Consider the following 19,171-nt stretch of genomic DNA (forward strand, 5'->3'; position numbering starts at 1 on the left):
TGTTATTTTTTGGAATGAATAGATTTGGTGAGCAAGACGAAAGCATCCTTTTGTAGGAGAAGAAGAAAAAGGTGTTATAATATGTGAGAGAAAATAGTTGTTCAGGGGAGAGATTATACATTTCTAACCACGTGATCGCGTGATCGCGAACAACGTGAACGAAGAACGAACGAACAAATAAGAACAACAAATAAACGAATAAGACCCGAGAAGGAAATATTTTTTGGGGTTTTTTTTTTTTTGAGTAGAGATATTAAACAAGGAGGTATGGGGTGAACGACTGGGACTAAACAGAGAACGAAAATGATTGCAGCACATTCGACGAACCGCTGAGAGGAAAACAAAACCACAAGGTCGGAGACGGTACGGTAGCCTAAGCCTACGAGTACTAGGCCTCAGAATACTCGACACGCATTAACCGACGATTGTGTATACATGTACGTAAAATTAGCACCGAAAATTTTCCTAACGATACGCTGTAGGTACACACACCGAAAGATAGATACAGTCTCGACAAAAACACAATTGAGAAGGATCACTTAGCTTCGAAAGCGTGAGCGCATGGAACAGCTTCGAAAAGACGTGACCTCGCCGTGATCTCACGAGATCTCCCTTGGTGTGTGGTTTTGAAGATGAATGGTCATTGGTCAACCTGGGAATTTTTCCACAGAAACCAGCTCTCTCGTATGCACAGATTCATTCCATCTCATCTTCAATTATCTTACTCATCCTCCTGACCTTGGTACTCTGAATCCTGTGGTAAGACCGTTGCTTTAAAACCATTTGCATTCTCCTCCTGTAAGGCAAATCCAACTGAAGACGACCTCAGATCATTCCACAAAACTCGCAACAAGTGTCTACTGTCTGGAAAGCCAGAAAACAACACCTGTCCAATCTCAAGAATGAGCTTTCAAACTTGTCTCCCTCATTTAAAACCTGCTGGTGCCTTGTCAAGACTTGTGCCCTCTGTCCTCTCCATGCTTTGTCCCCCAGGTATCTGAAGAACGCATGCGGTCCATCAGCAAACCCTCCAAGTGAAACTGCCTAAATCCAGAACCACTACGAAACATCCACTCATTTATTCCTCTTTTTTCCCACCTGTGGAACCATCTTCCATACACTCTTCAATCTCCTCCATCATCATCATCCTCCATCCAAAATCATGATTATTTCTGCACCTGTTAAACCACCCCCACCCCTCTCAAAAATTTTGCTTTATGTACCAGTAGTCCAGGTATGAATGGGGGATTATGGGCATGACTGTGCCCATATTTTTGCTATCTTGTCCACCCTTTGCGTTCTTCCTTACCACTCATCGTTACCTGCATCCCTTGTTTGTCTGTCTCTGTTTATTTTCCCCCTCTGCCCTGTTGTTAGCATTTCCCCTTTCTCCTGCTGTTCCCTTTGGTATGTTGTGTCCTGATTAATTTTCTGTCCTAGCTCTTCCACGAAACTAGACCAAGTAGGAAAAAAAAAACAATTAAAAAAATATTCTCCCCCTTTCCTTCCCCCAATGAAACAATGCCCCGACATTCACTGATTCGGCATTCACAACATTTTCCAGGAACATATCCCCTGCGAATGTCAGGGTCCGACTGTGTATGTGATTTCCCATTGTGAAACACTCCCTTTGCCCTCAAAAAGATTCCCATGGCTGCATCGTAAAATCCAAAAGGTACACATTATGTAAAATGCAAATGTAAAAAAAACAAAAAACTTTGGGTCGGGAGGAGGATGATGAAGCAGTTTGTAGGGTGAGGAATGAACAAACACAGACAACCAACATAATCATTACACATGTGTACAATCACCCATCCATACCGAGACTACCGGGCAGTCATGACCATAATCACCCAACCATACCTAGACTACCGCGCAGTCATGACCATAATCACCCAACCATACCTGGACTACCGACCAGTCATGACCATAATCACTCAACCATACCGAGACTACCGAGCAGTTGTGGAAGTGTAACTCAGTGTAACTTATTAATTGGCACTGGTAACTTATTAATTAACACTGGTAACGAAGCAGATACATTTTACCTGCAAACTCTGTGAAAGCCGAGTTCGTAAATGAGTGTCAGGAATGTGCCCGAACATGATAATCTCTTGTCCACCTGGTCACAGCCCCTGGCTGAAGCACCCCCCTATCGTTTGGTAAACGGAACTCACAGCAGGAGGGGAGCGAGCTGATGCCAGGACTTGGTGCATGCATGACCTCGGGGCATTAGCGGAGAAAGGATTAACGTTCAGCGGACAGGGGATTAAGTCCAGTTTGTCCATATAAACGAGAGCAAACGTTGAGTCGAAAGAACTTGTGAGCAGAAGCTCTGACCGACGGGAGTGGTGGAGGAACATCGGCCGAACGAGAAGGACCATGCGAAAAGAGTTAACCTGGTCCATTGAATTAAGCGGTATCATTTGGTAATTGGAATGAAGTGAATAACCAGTTAATAAACCAGACCTTTTGTAAAACCTGTGTCCGGTCATTGGAGTCTTGAGTCTCAGCTACAAATTCCCCTACAATCTGGAGGCACCGCTGGAATTTCGAGTGGACGTCGTCAAGGTAAGCATGACGTCTTGGGGATCTGTCCATTATGAAATATTAATTCTGAAGATGGAGGATTTGGTGTGTGGGACTTGCGATTGTCCATAGGTAATACAAGGATGAAACGTTTTAAATGATTCTATTTATTCGTGTGCTTGCGAGGATATGATTTATTATACGCTGGGTATTAAAAGCCTTACTCTGGTCTGCAGGCAAATCGGCTCATGAAGTGCACCATGAGACGATTTGTTTGCCGGTTCGGTAAGGTTCGGTAAGGTCCGTACACGTGTACAATCGTGTACACCCGTTTTAAATAGAGAATTTTTTTTTCAGTTTTCCCGCCATGTCTAAAACTCGTTCGATCAACAAATAACTTCATGACAGACAATCCCACCTCATGCCGGTCCAGAATTATTGTGAAAGATGGCGATTGGATAAAAATTGCATACCAACACTCCCTCACTGTCCCTCGTTGTCCCTCATGTCCATTCCGGCACCCTGTCTCTTGCTCCCGCTCCTTCTCCCTCCCCTCCCTCTAGTTCTCATAGGCGGACGTTTTGCGAGAAGCAAAGCGTTTTGCAGGAAGCTTCCAGGAAGCAAAGCCAGGGCTGTTGCTTTTTGTGTATTTTCTCTGCGCCCCATACTCGCAGATTTGGTTGGTACAAATATTTTATTGAAAGGTGAAAGATGCTTTTGTGGAAGAGCAATGGCAGACCACCCATTGTCACCACTTTCATGAGCTCAGAGAAATAAAACAGCTAGTGGAAATCGGCAGCAGAGTGGGAATCGGCAGACAATGGAACAGCTAGCGACGAGTGTTTGTGAGTAACAACCACCCTCTGGTCGAGGCTCATAGGAGGGGTGATGCTTACTGATTCGGCACGCTTACAATAGGTGTTAATGGTGGGATGTCAGAGGTTTTGGTGTGGTTTAATGTTCACACTGTTTTGGAAAATAATGCTCGATGCAACATGATCCTAAAAAGAACCCATCCCTACATCTGATGATCAAGGAGATGGAAGGAATGGAAAATTTGAAGTATTAAAGTTACGGAACTCAAAATGTCTGGGTTTGGATGTAGTCATTAAAGGATTGAGTCATTCATTGGTGTGATGATGGTCCTAATATTTATTTATCTGGTTAAGTGGGTCCCAAGGTATGGTCACCGTACTCGCAAGCCGTTCGCTTTGGCTTTGCGAATGGACCAAACCATTTCATGTAAATAGAGGGGGGGGGGGGGTTCTGTGGACTTTGGCCTATGTTGAATAAAATAGTTGTTGATTGAACTAGTTGACGGATATATAAATCCCATTCGAATGTCAAGTGAATCGAATGAAAATTAAGGATTTTTCAAATTGTTGTGGACTTTGGCCTATGTTGAATAAAATAGTTGTTGATTGAACTAGTTGACGGATATATAAATCCAATTCGAATGTCAAGTGAATCGAATGAAAATTAAGGATTTTTCAAATTGTTGTGGACTTTGGCCTATGTTGAATAAAATAGTTGTTGATTGAACTAGTTGACGGATATATAAATCCCATTCGAATGTCAAGTGAATCGAATGAAAATTAAGGATTTTTCAAATTGTTGTGGACTTTGGCCTATGTTGAATAAAATAGTTGTTGATTGAACTAGTTGACGGATATATAAATCCCATTCGAATGTCAAGTGAATCGAATGAAAATTAAGGATTTTTCAAATTGTTGTGGACTTTGGCCTATGTTGAATAAAATAGTTGTTGATTGAACTAGTTGACGGATATATAAATCCCATTCGAATGTCAAGTGAATCGAATGAAAATTAAGGATTTTTCAAATTGTTGTGGACTTTGGCCTATGTTGAATAAAATAGTTGTTGATTGAACTAGTTGACGGATATATAAATCCCATTCGAATGTCAAGTGAATCGAATGAAAATTAAGGATTTTTCAAATTGTTGTGGACTTTGGCCTATGTTGAATAAAATAGTTGTTGATTGAACTAGTTGACGGATATATAAATCCCATTCGAATGTCAAGTGAATCGAATGAAAATTAAGGATTTTTCAAATTGTTGTGGACTTTGGCCTATGTTGAATAAAATAGTTGTTGATTGAACTAGTTGACGGATATATAAATCCCATTCGAATGTCAAGTGAATCGAATGAAAATTAAGGATTTTTCAAATTGTTGTGGACTTTGGCCTATGTTGAATAAAATAGTTGTTGATTGAACTAGTTGACGGATATATAAATCCCATTCGAATGTCAAGTGAATCGAATGAAAATTAAGGATTTTTCAAATTGTTGTGGACTTTGGCCTATGTTGAATAAAATAGTTGTTGATTGAACTAGTTGACGGATATATAAATCCCATTCGAATGTCAAGTGAATCGAATGAAAATTAAGGATTTTTCAAATTGTTGTGGACTTTGGCCTATGTTGAATAAAATAGTTGTTGATTGAACTAGTTGACGGATATATAAATCCCATTCGAATGTCAAGTGAATCGAATGAAAATTAAGGATTTTTCAAATTGTTGTGGACTTTGGCCTATGTTGAATAAAATAGTTGTTGATTTAACTAGTTGACGGATATATAAATCCCATTCGAATGTCAAGTGAATCGAATGAAAATTAAGGATTTTTCAAATTGTTGTGGACTTTGGCCTATGTTGAATAAAATAGTTGTTGATTGAACTAGTTGACGGATATATAAATCCCATTCGAATGTCAAGTGAATCGAATGAAAATTAAGGATTTTTCAAATTGTTGTGGACTTTGGCCTATGTTGAATAAAATAGTTGTTGATTGAACTAGTTGACGGATATATAAATCCCATTCGAATGTCAAGTGAATCGAATGAAAATTAAGGATTTTTCAAATTGTTGTGGACTTTGGCCTATGTTGAATAAAATAGTTGTTGATTGAACTAGTTGACGGATATATAAATCCCATTCGAATGTCAAGTGAATCGAATGAAAATTAAGGATTTTTCAAATTGTTGTGGACTTTGGCCTATGTTGAATAAAATAGTTGTTGATTGAACTAGTTGACGGATATATAAATCCCATTCGAATGTCAAGTGAATCGAATGAAAATTAAGGATTTTTCAAATTGTTGTGGACTTTGGCCTATGTTGAATAAAATAGTTGTTGATTGAACTAGTTGACGGATATATAAATCCCATTCGAATGTCAAGTGAATCGAATGAAAATTAAGGATTTTTCAAATTGTTGTGGACTTTGGCCTATGTTGAATAAAATAGTTGTTGATTGAACTAGTTGACGGATATATAAATCCCATTCGAATGTCAAGTGAATCGAATGAAAATTAAGGAATTATTTCATTATTAACGATTAATGAAGTACTTATTTAATTAATTACATTTCTTATTAAATTACAGTAATTACATTACAGTAATTACCTGAGGTAATTACAGTAATTACAGTTCCGGTAATTACAGTAATTACAGTAATCATTACAGTAATTGCAGTAATCTTATTACAGTAATTACATTACATTAACTCAGGCACCTTTTGAGTAAGGAAGCTGATATTTGGACATGACACTGACCAAGTGATGTGGCTGTCAAGGAAAATATTGATTTATTGATTAATCATTTAATAAATTAACTCGTTGATTTATAAATGACTTATTTAATTAAAAGTCCTCAGAGATACATCTTCGGATGAAATACTTACAGATTGGTTATGCTATGAGCCAATTGATTAAGGAAAATATTTTGTGATGGCCATATTGGCAATTTCGTGGCCATATTCGTGGCAACTCAGTTAGTGCCACTGCACCTTTAAAATGCATCCCTGCGTTCATTTTTCGATAGATTGAGTTGAAATTTTGAACAATCGGATCTGGACTGTCGTTGTTAACGACTCTAGCACGCACTCGTCCAATCAGGATGGAGCGGTATGGTCCCCGGATCATCACTGCCCGCAGTGTTAATTAGTTTTACTTTTTTCTCTTGGTCATATAATTTTGAAGACATGCATGTCATGATAGAGGAAATGTTTGTTCTGTTGAACGGAATAAATGTTGTTTATTTGTGTGGGTGTGTATTTTTGTGTATTTTGGATATATTTTTCACGACTAATTCCAGTTAACATCCTGCAAAATTTGCTCGTTTGCTGGCCGAGTCGAAATTGCGTTGAGTTTCTATGGCATGCGCCATTAAAAGCGCTGTGTAATGGTTGAGCTCCCTTTATTTCGTTTTGGTCATGCGGATGAGCAAACAAAGTGACAAATGCTGCGGCTGGAGCAGTAGAAGCGATGTTTTTTAAATGGAAACGATGTAATGAGTAATTAAAAGTGGGAGGGGGCAACACCACGCATACCTCTTTTAAGGTGTGTATAAACCCTGGAATAAACGTGGGAGGGGGCAACACCACGCATACCTCTTTTAAGGTGTGTATAAACCCTGGAATATTTCAGCAATCAATACAATGCTGAAACTATGTAAGTTAAGTTAATGAGTAAGTTAATGAGTAATTTAATGAGTAACTTAATGAGTAATTTAATGAGTAATTAAATGAGCAATTTAATAAGTAATTTAATGAGTAATTTAATAAGTAATTTAATGAGTAATTTAATGAGTAATTTAATGAGTAATTTAATAAGTAATTTAATAAGTAATTTAATGAGGAATTTAATGAGGAATTAAAAGTGGGAGGGGGCAACACCACGCATACCTCTTTTAAGGTGTGTATAAACCCTGGAATAAACGTGGGAGGGGGCAACACCACGCATACCTCTTTTAAGGTGTGTATAAACCCTGGAATATTTCAGCAATCAATGCGATGCTGAAATGATGTAATTTACTGTGTAAGAGGGTCGACCTTGGGTTTGTTTGGGTTTGTTGTTTATTTTTGTGGGTGTGTATTTTTTGTGTATTTTGGATATATTTTCACGACTAATTCCAGTTAACATCCTGCAAAATTTGCTCGTTTTCTGGCCGAGTCGAAATTGCGTTGAGGTCCTATGGCATGCGCCATTAAAAGCGCTGTGTAATGGTTGAGCTCCCTTTATTTCGTTTTGGTCATGCGGACGAGCAGACAAAATGACGAATGCTGCGGCTGGAGCAGTGGAAGCGATTTTAGAATTGTTCAATGATTATTCGATATTGTTATGACTTATTGTCAATAGGTATACTAAGTGGCCATGAGGTAGCCTGTTGCTATGTACAGTTTTATTCTATTGTTGATTATACCACATAGCTGTGGTGATAAAGGAAATGTTCGTTTTAAATAGATGATTATGATAGGACCATGACGATAAAATCATGATGATTATTATGAATGATATCATAGGGTTCAAATGCAGAATGATTGCATGAACTTGGTAAAGAACTTTCAAACCCTATGGGATAAATTGGGTGTTACAAGCGATGGAGTTTCAAAATTTAGCATGATTGAAGGAATTTTACAGTCTTATTTCAGGAGTTTTACGAAATTTATATTGCCAAGAGATTTGGGTACTATTAAAAGAAAAATGATGAGATATTTTTCCCAAAGAACTTTAATATCTGCCATCCATTTTGGCTGTCTCACGAATGAAGGATGAGTTGCCTTTAGTGGTTGCAAAGAAAATTTGTGGAGACCAGGCAAAATGGGGAAATATGTCAGATATGACCCGAGGACAGGACGGTGATTCATCAATTAACATGAGGTACGAACCAGAGGTGACGACCGATGAGATTCGATCTCAGTCAATGGATGGACCTGTCCTGACATCATTGGGGAAAGGGCTTATGCAAGGAGTCATCCAAAATGATTAATTTGATTTATTGATGAATATTGATGAATTAATTGAAATTGAATAATTGATTGAATTGTTAATTGATTGAATCTAATTGATTGAATTTAATTGAATAAATTTAACTGAATAAATTGAACTGAATAAATTGAATTGAATATATTGATTGTTTGATTGATGAAAATGCGGTCTCAAGAAAGAAGCTTTGATATCTTTGCGAGATATTATCAATGTGGAGACAACCTGGGAAAATTGAGCAAGGTGGTGAGTTTATATACAGATATATATGTGCGGTTACCATTGTGTGATTTCCCCGTCAACAGAGCGGACACCTGAGGATTCACCCATTTCATACTGACCCTCCGGCTCATCTGCAAATACTGATCTGTGAGATTGGATTGTGCAGAAGCCACAGCTGAGGGAGATTCTCTGGAAATCACCGTGTGAACAGGTGGAGAGACCCTTCCTGGAGGTACGAGTGAAGCTTTAGAGGAACAAACTACAACACATCCAACGCTACTTTGATAAAAGGCAGAATGGGAAATGGAGCCTGCAAGAATACACAAGGACAACCAGAGATTCCACAAAAAGGTACTTGTACACATCATATGTACGACCGTTATGGTGCCGAAGCTATAAGGCAGGTCGAGAATTGGTATTTGTGGACAAAGGGACATGATGAGGAGTTTCCAAGAGATGGTACATTTGAGCGAAGTCGATTGGAAAGATTAGAACAAAGATTGAAAGCCAGAAAGAGACAGAATCTAATGGTAGACTGGCTTGCATTCCATCTTTGGGATGGTGAATCCAGACAACGGGAACAGCAAGAACGGATAACGGATCTAGAATTTAAAATAAAAAGGATACAGAATACAGTGGAGGAGACAAATGCACAACTGCCCTCGAAATTAGGAATGAAAGTGACAGTTGTCCCATCTGATTTCCAGTTGTCTCCCCAAAAAGGACGGCACAGAGAATTTTTTCGTGTTTCAGGAGATAACGAGAGATTGCAGTGGCAACTCAGGGATGTAGAGATGCAGCCCAGCAATACAAGTGCACAGGTGCACAGCCCAGGCAACGACAGAAACCGGTGTTTCAAGTGTGGACGGATGGGACATTGGAAAAGAGGATGTCCGTATACCAAAAGGAAGACAAGTTAATAGGGTAAACCAAGATCAAGGGTACCAGTGCTGACCGATACCTCAGACAATGATTAGGCCTTCATTGCGACAAATCCCAAATGACGATTGGCCTCAACAAATTAGATTACTGGACAAACATGAATAACCGTCGATGATTCTTGGGTCTGAAAAGTTTTCGGAGCAAGAATTATTCATTCTTTCTTTTGCTTGTAAGCAAATTAGTAATTAATTGATCAAATGCCGAAATTGGATCTTTTATGTTGGGCACACAATTTTAAATTTACAAAGTTGGAACAATTGCTTTGCAAATTTTTGAAACTAAGTGACAAGAGTCACATGATGATCAGGTGGGAATTTCGGACTAGTGTTCCGCATGATTGATAGGTCAGTGGTCGACTGACATGCAAATGGGTGTGTAGTCAAATTTGGATAAATTATGGTGGGAACTGAAAGGGTAATTTCAATGTGACATTATAGGGGTTTCTAAGAATAAACTTTTTGGTCTATTTGTGTATTAGCATTTATAAAATTGAAGGACAAATTTTATGAAATTGAAATAAAATTGACACCCATCTTGATCGGTAAATAATGGTTCCAACGCAAACAAATACGCATAATGCATGTGTGTGTGTGTTTATGTGTGTCAATGTTAGTGTTTTTGTTTTTGTTGTTTTGTATATCAATCTTACAAGATTGTTGACACCGACAGTGTGCCTGTCTGGAAATGGATAGTTTTATGTGGATGGGATTGAATATCCAGAGAATCCGTAAAATAAAATAGAAATATAATTTGATTATGAACATTATCTCTTTTGTCAAGGGAAATGGAATATAAAGATTTGATGTGCTGGGTTATGAGCAGCCATTAATTAATAGTAAAATTGTGAGTAATTTTGGGATTCCATTTTTGATAGAATTTATATGAGAATAACATCTATTTATGGATATGAGCTTCATAAAAGGAAATGAGGGAGTACAAAATTATCCAAATTTGGGAGAGGTCTTACACTGACTTCCCAGAATACTCTGCTCATGGATTTATATATATATATATATATATACTTGAATTTTATCAGTATATAAATTGTGCTGCATGTATGGATGTGTATTAGGCATAGATGATATGGGAAAATAGTAAAGAAAATCTTGCTGATTTGAACTATTGTGAGTTTTAAAACGGAATGCATTGTGAATCTTAAACCAAGGGGCAGCCATGAACGCGCTGTTACGTTATTTATACTCAGAACGCGATGTCACGTGTACCTGCAACATATTTGTTAAACTCGCACACCTATATTGGCATACTGGTGTCAGTAGTACTCACTGGGTGCATAGAAATGGATGAGCAACAGTTAAGGGGGTTTAAAATAAAAACACTTACTTGGATATTTTCTACAAAAGTATGGGTTTCAATAAGTGGTAGCTGTACACATGGGATTCATCAAATTAAGTTTTGGAGTTCAAACAAAGTCACTGGTTAACAGATGGGAATGGATAGTAAATAAATTCTTCGATGCTGGGTAAATGAAGTGAGATATTACAAAGACTTATTAGAGCTATTGTTCTTCCTTGCAGCAGTGGGAGAAAAAATTTAGATCCAACATAATGAATCTATAAATGAATGTGATAGGGATAATATCCTCAATTTGTACTAATTATTTGATTGTGGGTAAAGGAATTAATTTATCGTAGTGGATTGTTAACAAGCAGCCTGAAATGTCCTGAGAGTGTGCATCCATGTAATCAGAAATCCCAGATTTGTTTTTTACAAACAACATTTTGGTAGAGATCTTATGTGGACGAATACTTGCTTGGTAGATAAAAACGGTACTGCATGTTGGCAGCCACTTCGGTGGCCATTTAGGCCGAACAAATAGGGAAAAACTGTAATTGAATATGTAATTTACAGATGAGTATTTGGGAAGTAAAAAGGGAATTTATTGATTTGGGAGACATTTTTCGAAGGTTTATTAAAGTGTTGCAATATGACATTTGGCAAGGAAAATTATTGGATGGGAAAATTAGATCTGTTTATAAAATGAATTTGTTGACCCATTGAAGTTAATTCTTTGAATTGTTGTTTAATTAGCATTTTGAGTTCAAATTGGAAATAGTTTGGTAGAGCTTTGGTTAAAACCTTTGGTTGCAGTGTTTTGGAACAAATTGATAAACCGTAGGAGGTTGATAAGAATAGAAACAAATATGGACCTAAAATAGAAAGATTGTTATGATGATATGAATAATACCGAGATTAAAAGAATGAATCAAGTGATGTTGCAAATGAATAGTGAATACAGTAGAATTAAGATAATGGCATAACGACAATGTTATGAGTTGTGTCAATTACAATATCAGTGAACTCATATCACCACGAGTGACACACTGTTAGAAAAAAAAAAGAGGGAAAAGAAAAAGTGGAGAGGAATTATGGTAATAATACATTATGTTTAATTTGTTGGTTTGGGAAAATTGTTGTTGGGAATTAGGTATTCCCGTTTGTGATTGTAATCATATACAATGCTATTCTTAGTTTAGTAATAAAATACATACCTGATTGAATATTATTTGTGTGACGCATATAAATGAATATAACTTTTGTGTTAAGGAAAAACAACAAATTGTTGAATGTGAAACTGTCGGAAGATATACATGATTATGCTGATTTCATGGTAAGATGTACCCTATCTGATTCAGTGTGTGCGGAAAGCAGATTCAGATGTGACTGAGCATAAGGATAAGACGAGATCACATTTTGGAGGGATTGCTAACGGAATTGGGAAGAAGTTCGAGAAAGAAAATTTGTGGCTAAAAAATGAAGTTAATCATGGCATACACCCTCTTTCTCAAAGAATGATGAAGACATTCTCCCGTGTAACTTGGAGATGAATGCTTACCTTCACCAAGGAAATTTATGTGACCATTTGCCTGGATCACACTGCAACATATGAAAGAAAGGCGATCACTTACTCTTGTTCGAAGGCTTCGAACATTCACCACATCAGAAGTTGCAGGATAACGACATTTTACCTGCAACCTCTGTGAAATGCGGGGACATATGTTATTACTTCACCAACGTCCGGGGAACCAGCATGGAGCTGCAAAAAAAAACGGCTGTGCCCTTGTCACAACAGCTGTGCACGATTCTGCTGGTTGCTCCTGGTAAGGACCATGAATGACCGGAACACCATGGTCCCAACATCATTGTGGATGCATCCGGCATCCCTGTTCCACATCTTGCTGGCCAATCAACGTCACACCAATACTTGCTGCCCACTCACAATGAGGGAGGAGGCAAGTCGACTACAACTGGGTGAAGGCCTTGTTCAGGAATTACTATGGTTTACAGCAAAAAGTGGCAAGAATGCTACAAGGAGAGCAGGGTCAGTCTATGACTCCGCAATGTTACCACAACAGCGAAATCCTACACGAAGTAGTGCAGGAGCTATGAAGACATTAGGAGAAAATGTTTCATACCAGGATTCAAACACAAGTGATCAGCCCTTCCTTTCAAACAAAGTCAACATTTGTGTGGAGGCAAACGTTTTTTGCCAGATGGTGCAGATGCTTTACAAAACTTGAAAATGAAGTGAAATTGTTGTATCTTGGTGATGGTGAAGTGTTGTTTTGAAAATATATTTGTGATGCAAATGCAATAGATTGAACGATATGGAAGGAGTCAATGACCAACGAAATGTTTTGTGATTCTTGCAGGATGACGGTGTATGCCCAAGGGAATTTGATTACCAAAGTGATTGATTATTTACTTATACTTGTAATGATGTTTACTTGTAGTGATTGATTGTTTACTTATATTGATGTTTAGATTAATGGTTAATATAAACAAAAACAAAAAGATGAGGGAATTGTGGAAGTGTAACTCAGTGTAACTTATTAATTGGCACTGGTAACTTATTAATTAACACTGGTAACGAAGCAGATACATTTTACCTGCAAACTCTGTGAAAGCCGAGTTCGTAAATGAGTGTCAGGAATGTGCCCGAACATGATAATCTCTTGTCCACCTGGTCACAGCCCCTGGCTGAAGCACCCCCCTATCGTTTGGTAAACGGAACTCACAGCAGGAGGGGAGCGAGCTGATGCCAGGACTTGGTGCATGCATGACCTCAGGGCATTAGCGGAGAAAGGATTAACGTTCAGCGGACAGGGGATTAAGTCCAGTTTGTCCATATAAACGAGAGCAAACGTTGAGTCGAAAGAACTTGTGAGCAGAAGCTCTGACCGACGGGAGTGGCGGAGGAACATCGGCCGAACGAGAAGGACCATGCGAAAAGAGTTAACCTGGTCCATTGAATTAAGCGGTATCATTTGGTAATTGGAATGAAGTGAATAACCAGTTAATAAACCAGACCTTTTGTAAAACCTGTGTCCGGTCATTGGAGTCTTGAGTCTCAGCTACAAATTCCCCTACACAGTCATAACCAAAATCACCCATCCATACCGAGACTACCAAGCAGTCAAAACCACAATCACCCATCCATACCGAGACTACCGACCAGTCATGACCATAATCACCCATCCATACCTGGACTACCGACCAGTCATGACCATAATCTCACCCATCCATACCTAGACTACCGAGCAGACATGACCAAAATCACCCATCCATACCGAAACTACCGAGCAGTCATGCCCATAATCACCCATCCATACCTGGACTACCGAGCAGTCATAAACATAATCACCCATCCATACCTAGACTACCGAGCAGACATGACCAAAATCACCCATCCATACCGAGACGACCGAGCAGTCATGCCCATAATCACCCATCCATACCTGGACTACCGAGCAGTCATGACCATAATCACCCATCCATACCTGGACTACCGACCAGTCATGACCATAATCACCCATCCATACCTAGACTACCGAGCAGTCATAACCATAATCACCCATCCATACCTAGACTACCGAGCAGACATGACCAAAATCACCCATCCATACCGAGACTACCGAGCAGTCATGCCCATAATCACCCATCCATACCTGGACTACCGAGCAGTCATGACTACAATCACCCATCCATACCTGGACGACCGAGCAGTCATGACCATAATCACCCATCCATACCTAGACTACCGAGCAGTTATGACCATAATCACCCATCCATACCTGGACTACCGAGCAGTCATGACCATAATCACCCATCCATACCTGGACGACCGAGCAGTCATGACCATAATCACCCATCCATACCTGGACTACCGAGCAGTTATGACCATAATCACCCATCCATACCTGGACTACCGTGCAGTCATGACCATAATCACCCATCCATACCTGGACTTCCCGAGCAGTCATGACCATAATCACCCATCCATACCTGGACAACCGAGCAGTCATGACCATATTCACCCATCCATACCGAGACTACCGAGCAGTCATGACCATAATCACCCATCCATACCAAGACAACCGAGCAGTCATAACCATAATCACCCATCCATACCTAGACTACCCACCAGGCATGACCATAATCACCCATCCATACATAGACTACCGACCAGACATGACCATAATCACCCATCCATACCTACACTACCAACCAGACATGACCATAATGACCCATCCATACCGAGACTACCGAGCAGTCATGACCATAATCACCCATCCATACAGAGACTACCGAGCAATCATGACCATAATCACCCATCCATACCTAGACTACCGAGCAGTCATGACCATAATCACCCATTCATACCTAGACTACCGAGCACTCATGACCATAATCACCCATCCATACCTGGACTACCGACCAGTCATGCCCATAATCACCCATCCATACCTGGACTACGGACCAGTCATGACCATATTCACCCATCCATACCAAGTCTACTGACCAGTCATGACCATATTCACCCATCCATACCGAGACTACCGACCAGTCATGCCCATAATCACCCATCCATAGGTAGATTACCGACCAGACATGACCATATTCACCCATCCATACCTAGACTACCAAGCAGTCATGACCATATTCACCCATCCATACCAAGACTGCCGACCAGTCATGACCGTAATCACCCATCCATACCAAGACTACTGACCAGTCATGCCCATAATCACCCATCCATACCTAGACTACCGACCAGACATGACCATATTCACCCATCCATACCTAGACTACCAAGCAGTCATGACCATATTCACCCATCCATACCAAGACTGCCGACCAGTCATGACCATACTCACCCATCCATACCAAGACTACTGACCAGTCATGACCATAATCACCCATCCATACCTGGACTACTGAGCAGATATGACCATAATCACCCATCCATACCTGGACGACCGAGCAGTCATGACCATAATCACCCATCCATACCAAGACTACCGACCAGTCATGACCATAATCACCCATCCATACCAAGACTACTGACCAGTCATGACCATAATCACCCATCCATACCTGGACTACCAACCAGACACGACCATATTCACCCATCCATACCGAGACTACCGAGCAGTCGTTACCATAATCACCCAACCATACCGAGACTACCGAGCAGACATGACCATAATCACCCATCCATACCTGGACTACCGAGCAGTCATGACCATAATCACCCATCCATACCTAGACTACCGACCAGTCATGACCATAATCACCCATCCATACCGAGCTTACCGAGCAGTCATGACCATAATCACCCATCCATACCTAGACTACCGACCAGTCATGACCATAATCACCCATCCATACCGAGATTACCGAGCAGTCATGACCATAATCACCCATCCATACCGAGACTACCGAGCAGTCATGACCATAATCACCTATCCATACCTCGACTACCGACCAGACATGACCATAATCACCCATCCATACCTCGACTACCGAGCAGACCTGACCATATTTACCCATCCATACCTGGACTACCAACCAGACATGACCATAATCACCTATGACCATAATCACCCATCCATACCGAGAATACCGAACAGACATGACCATAATCACCCATCCATACCTAGACTACCGACCAGACATGACCATAATCACCTATCCATACCTAGACTACCGACCAGACATGACCATAAACACCCATCCATACCTAGACAACCGAGCAGTCATGACCATAATCACCCATCCATACCTAGACAACCGAGCAGTCATGGCCATAATCACCCATCCATACCTAGACTACCGAGCAGTCATAACCATAATCACCCATCCATACCGAGACTACCGAGCAGTCATAACCACAATCACCCATCCATACTGAGACTACCAAGCAGTCATGACCATAATCACCCATCCATACCTGGACTACCGACCAGTCTGGACCATAATCACACATCCATACCTAGACTACCGAGCAGTCATAACCATAATCACCCATCCATACCTAGACTACCGAGCAGTCATGACCATAATCACCCATCCATATTTAGACTACCGAGCAGTCTGGACCATAATCACACATCCATACCTAGACTACCGAGCAGTCATAACCATAATCACCCATCCATACCTAGACTACCGAGCAGTCATAACCATAATCACCCATCCATACCGAGACTACCGAGCAGTCATAACCACAATCACCCATCCATACTGAGACTACCAAGCAGTCATGACCATAATCACCCATCCATACCTGGACTACCGACCAGTCTGGACCATAATCACACATCCATACCTAGACTACCGAGCAGTCATAACCATAATCACCCATCCATACCTAGACAACCGACAAGGCATGACCAAAATCACCCATCCATACCGAGACAACCGAGCAGTCATGCCCATAATCACCCATCCATACCTGGACTACCGAGCAGTCATGACCATAATCACCCATCCATACCTGGACGACCGAGCAGTCATGACCATAATCACCCATCCATATCTAGACTACCGAGCAGTCATGACCATATTTACCCATCCATAACCTAGACTACCGACCAGTCATGACCATAATCACCCATCCATACCTAGACTACCGAGCAGACAGGACCATATTATCACCCATCCATATCTAGACTACCGACCAGACATGACCATAATCACCCATCCATATCTAGACTACCGACCAGTCGTGCGCATGTCTATGCACCCTTCTGTCTTTCATCAGGAAGCCCAGCACAAGAAACAGGAAGTCAAGGTTCCTCGGTTCAAAAGCCCCTGGGTTTTCCCCTAATCTTATCTCATAACGAATGACCAGATTATTTACATTTTATCAGGTCATCCATTCTGCACAACTTGTTCCCTCTTCGTTTCCAATACATTTCAACAAAAGACAAATGGTCATTCTAACCTCACTAACCTCCTCCACAAGCCATATTTGATCTGTTACCTGGAACACACTTTTCTTCTGCGGTTCCATTCCATTGCCCGTTCGCTCTGCAGACTCTTCCCCCTCTTCCTCCCCATCTTCATCTTCACTGTCCGATTCAAACAAGTAGTATTCACCACTGTGCATCACTGTAGGTAAACCACAGACCAAAATGATCAGAGCACAGAGAGATTAAACCTCAAGTCAAAAAGCTGAAGGAACTTTGCAGGTTTTAGATTCAGCTTGTTTCAGGTTAGACACCGACGTGGAGCCAAGCTTATCGGGAATCGAGGAAAATAGGGAATATGTGTTCCATGAGGTCAAAGGTTACATCACATCAGGTTTGACTTGCAAAGTTGAGGATAAAGTCAAAACATGAGTTTCTGATGTCGAATCAGCATTGGTACAAGAACAAGAGGGTGATGTTAAATGGCTCAACCGCACCAACTACATCAGTACAATGTTAGGGCTGACAGGATGGCCTACAGGTACGTCTGGGTTCAAATCCAGACCACCTATAAACTGCCATCCTGGTGTTTCACAGGCAGGTTGAATCATCAATGTGTGTGCCGTCCCTCAGATGGACATCGGACGAGCGTGCCGTCTACCGACGTTAGTTGGTGGACGTTAAAGATCCCAAGGTGTCCATCGCTGAGTAGTCGAGTTATCTCCGGCACCCTGAACTAATTGCTAATTCCTGCCTTAACTTACAGACAGCACTTAATTAGCAGTACAGCCGTGCCCTCAGCCAATGATGCTGCCCGGCAGCCTTGTGGTGCACATAAAAGAAGAGGTTCCATTTTAAATGACCACATGGTGGTGAGAGATCCACACCAGTGGATTTAGCCATCTGTCAAGCATGGTGTTTACACTGCCAAATGCACAGCATGATGGGAAAATACAGTATTATCAACAGCTGTCGTGAAGCTTGTTAGTCCCCTACCGGTGTACACCGGAGGGGACTATAGGTTTGCACTCTGTCCCTCCGTCTGTCAGTCCATCACGCAAAGAACAGTTTTCCGGACTTTTTTTCTAAACTCTTAATGCTAATGATTTCAAACTTGGTATATGGTTTCCTCATGATAAGTTACAGATCAAGTTCGAACTTCACGACGTTTTGATCATTTTTGACAAAGTTATGGCACTTTGAACTTTGCTAATTTCTCCGACAGTTTTCCGGACTATAATTTGGAGTGCGGTAAGTCAAAGCTGTTAATATTCCTTGTTTTAACTCCAATTTACATTCTGTTTCCACTTTTAGTGAGAAGTAGGGGTCTGTGCAACCATTCATAAACTTTATTTGGTGCAAATTGGATAATTTTCTAGCCGAGTTACCTCAGACCGTGAGTTGGTAATTATATAATTCACACATAGTGCAATACGTGCAGGCTGCTCCACGGAGAGACCTTGCGGGCTTATTAGT

The 19,171-nt window shown here is 40.6% G+C and overlaps 1 protein-coding gene across 1 annotated transcript in view; it reads right to left on the reverse strand.

Annotated features, from left to right (window-relative positions):
• PIEZO2 (piezo type mechanosensitive ion channel component 2) overlaps window positions 1–19,171 on the reverse strand; it is a 474,200-nt gene that overhangs the window by 132,330 nt on the left and 322,699 nt on the right. The window contains 1 exon segment of the mRNA XM_078785142.1: window positions 17,770–17,897. Within this exon segment, the coding sequence (XP_078641268.1) occupies window positions 17,770–17,897 (128 nt within the window).

The sequence above is a fragment of the Myxine glutinosa genome, chromosome 9 (genome assembly GCF_964187855.1).
Source record: "Myxine glutinosa chromosome 9, kmMyxGlut1.1, whole genome shotgun sequence".
In the NCBI taxonomy this organism is placed as follows: domain Eukaryota; kingdom Metazoa; phylum Chordata; class Myxini; order Myxiniformes; family Myxinidae; genus Myxine; species Myxine glutinosa.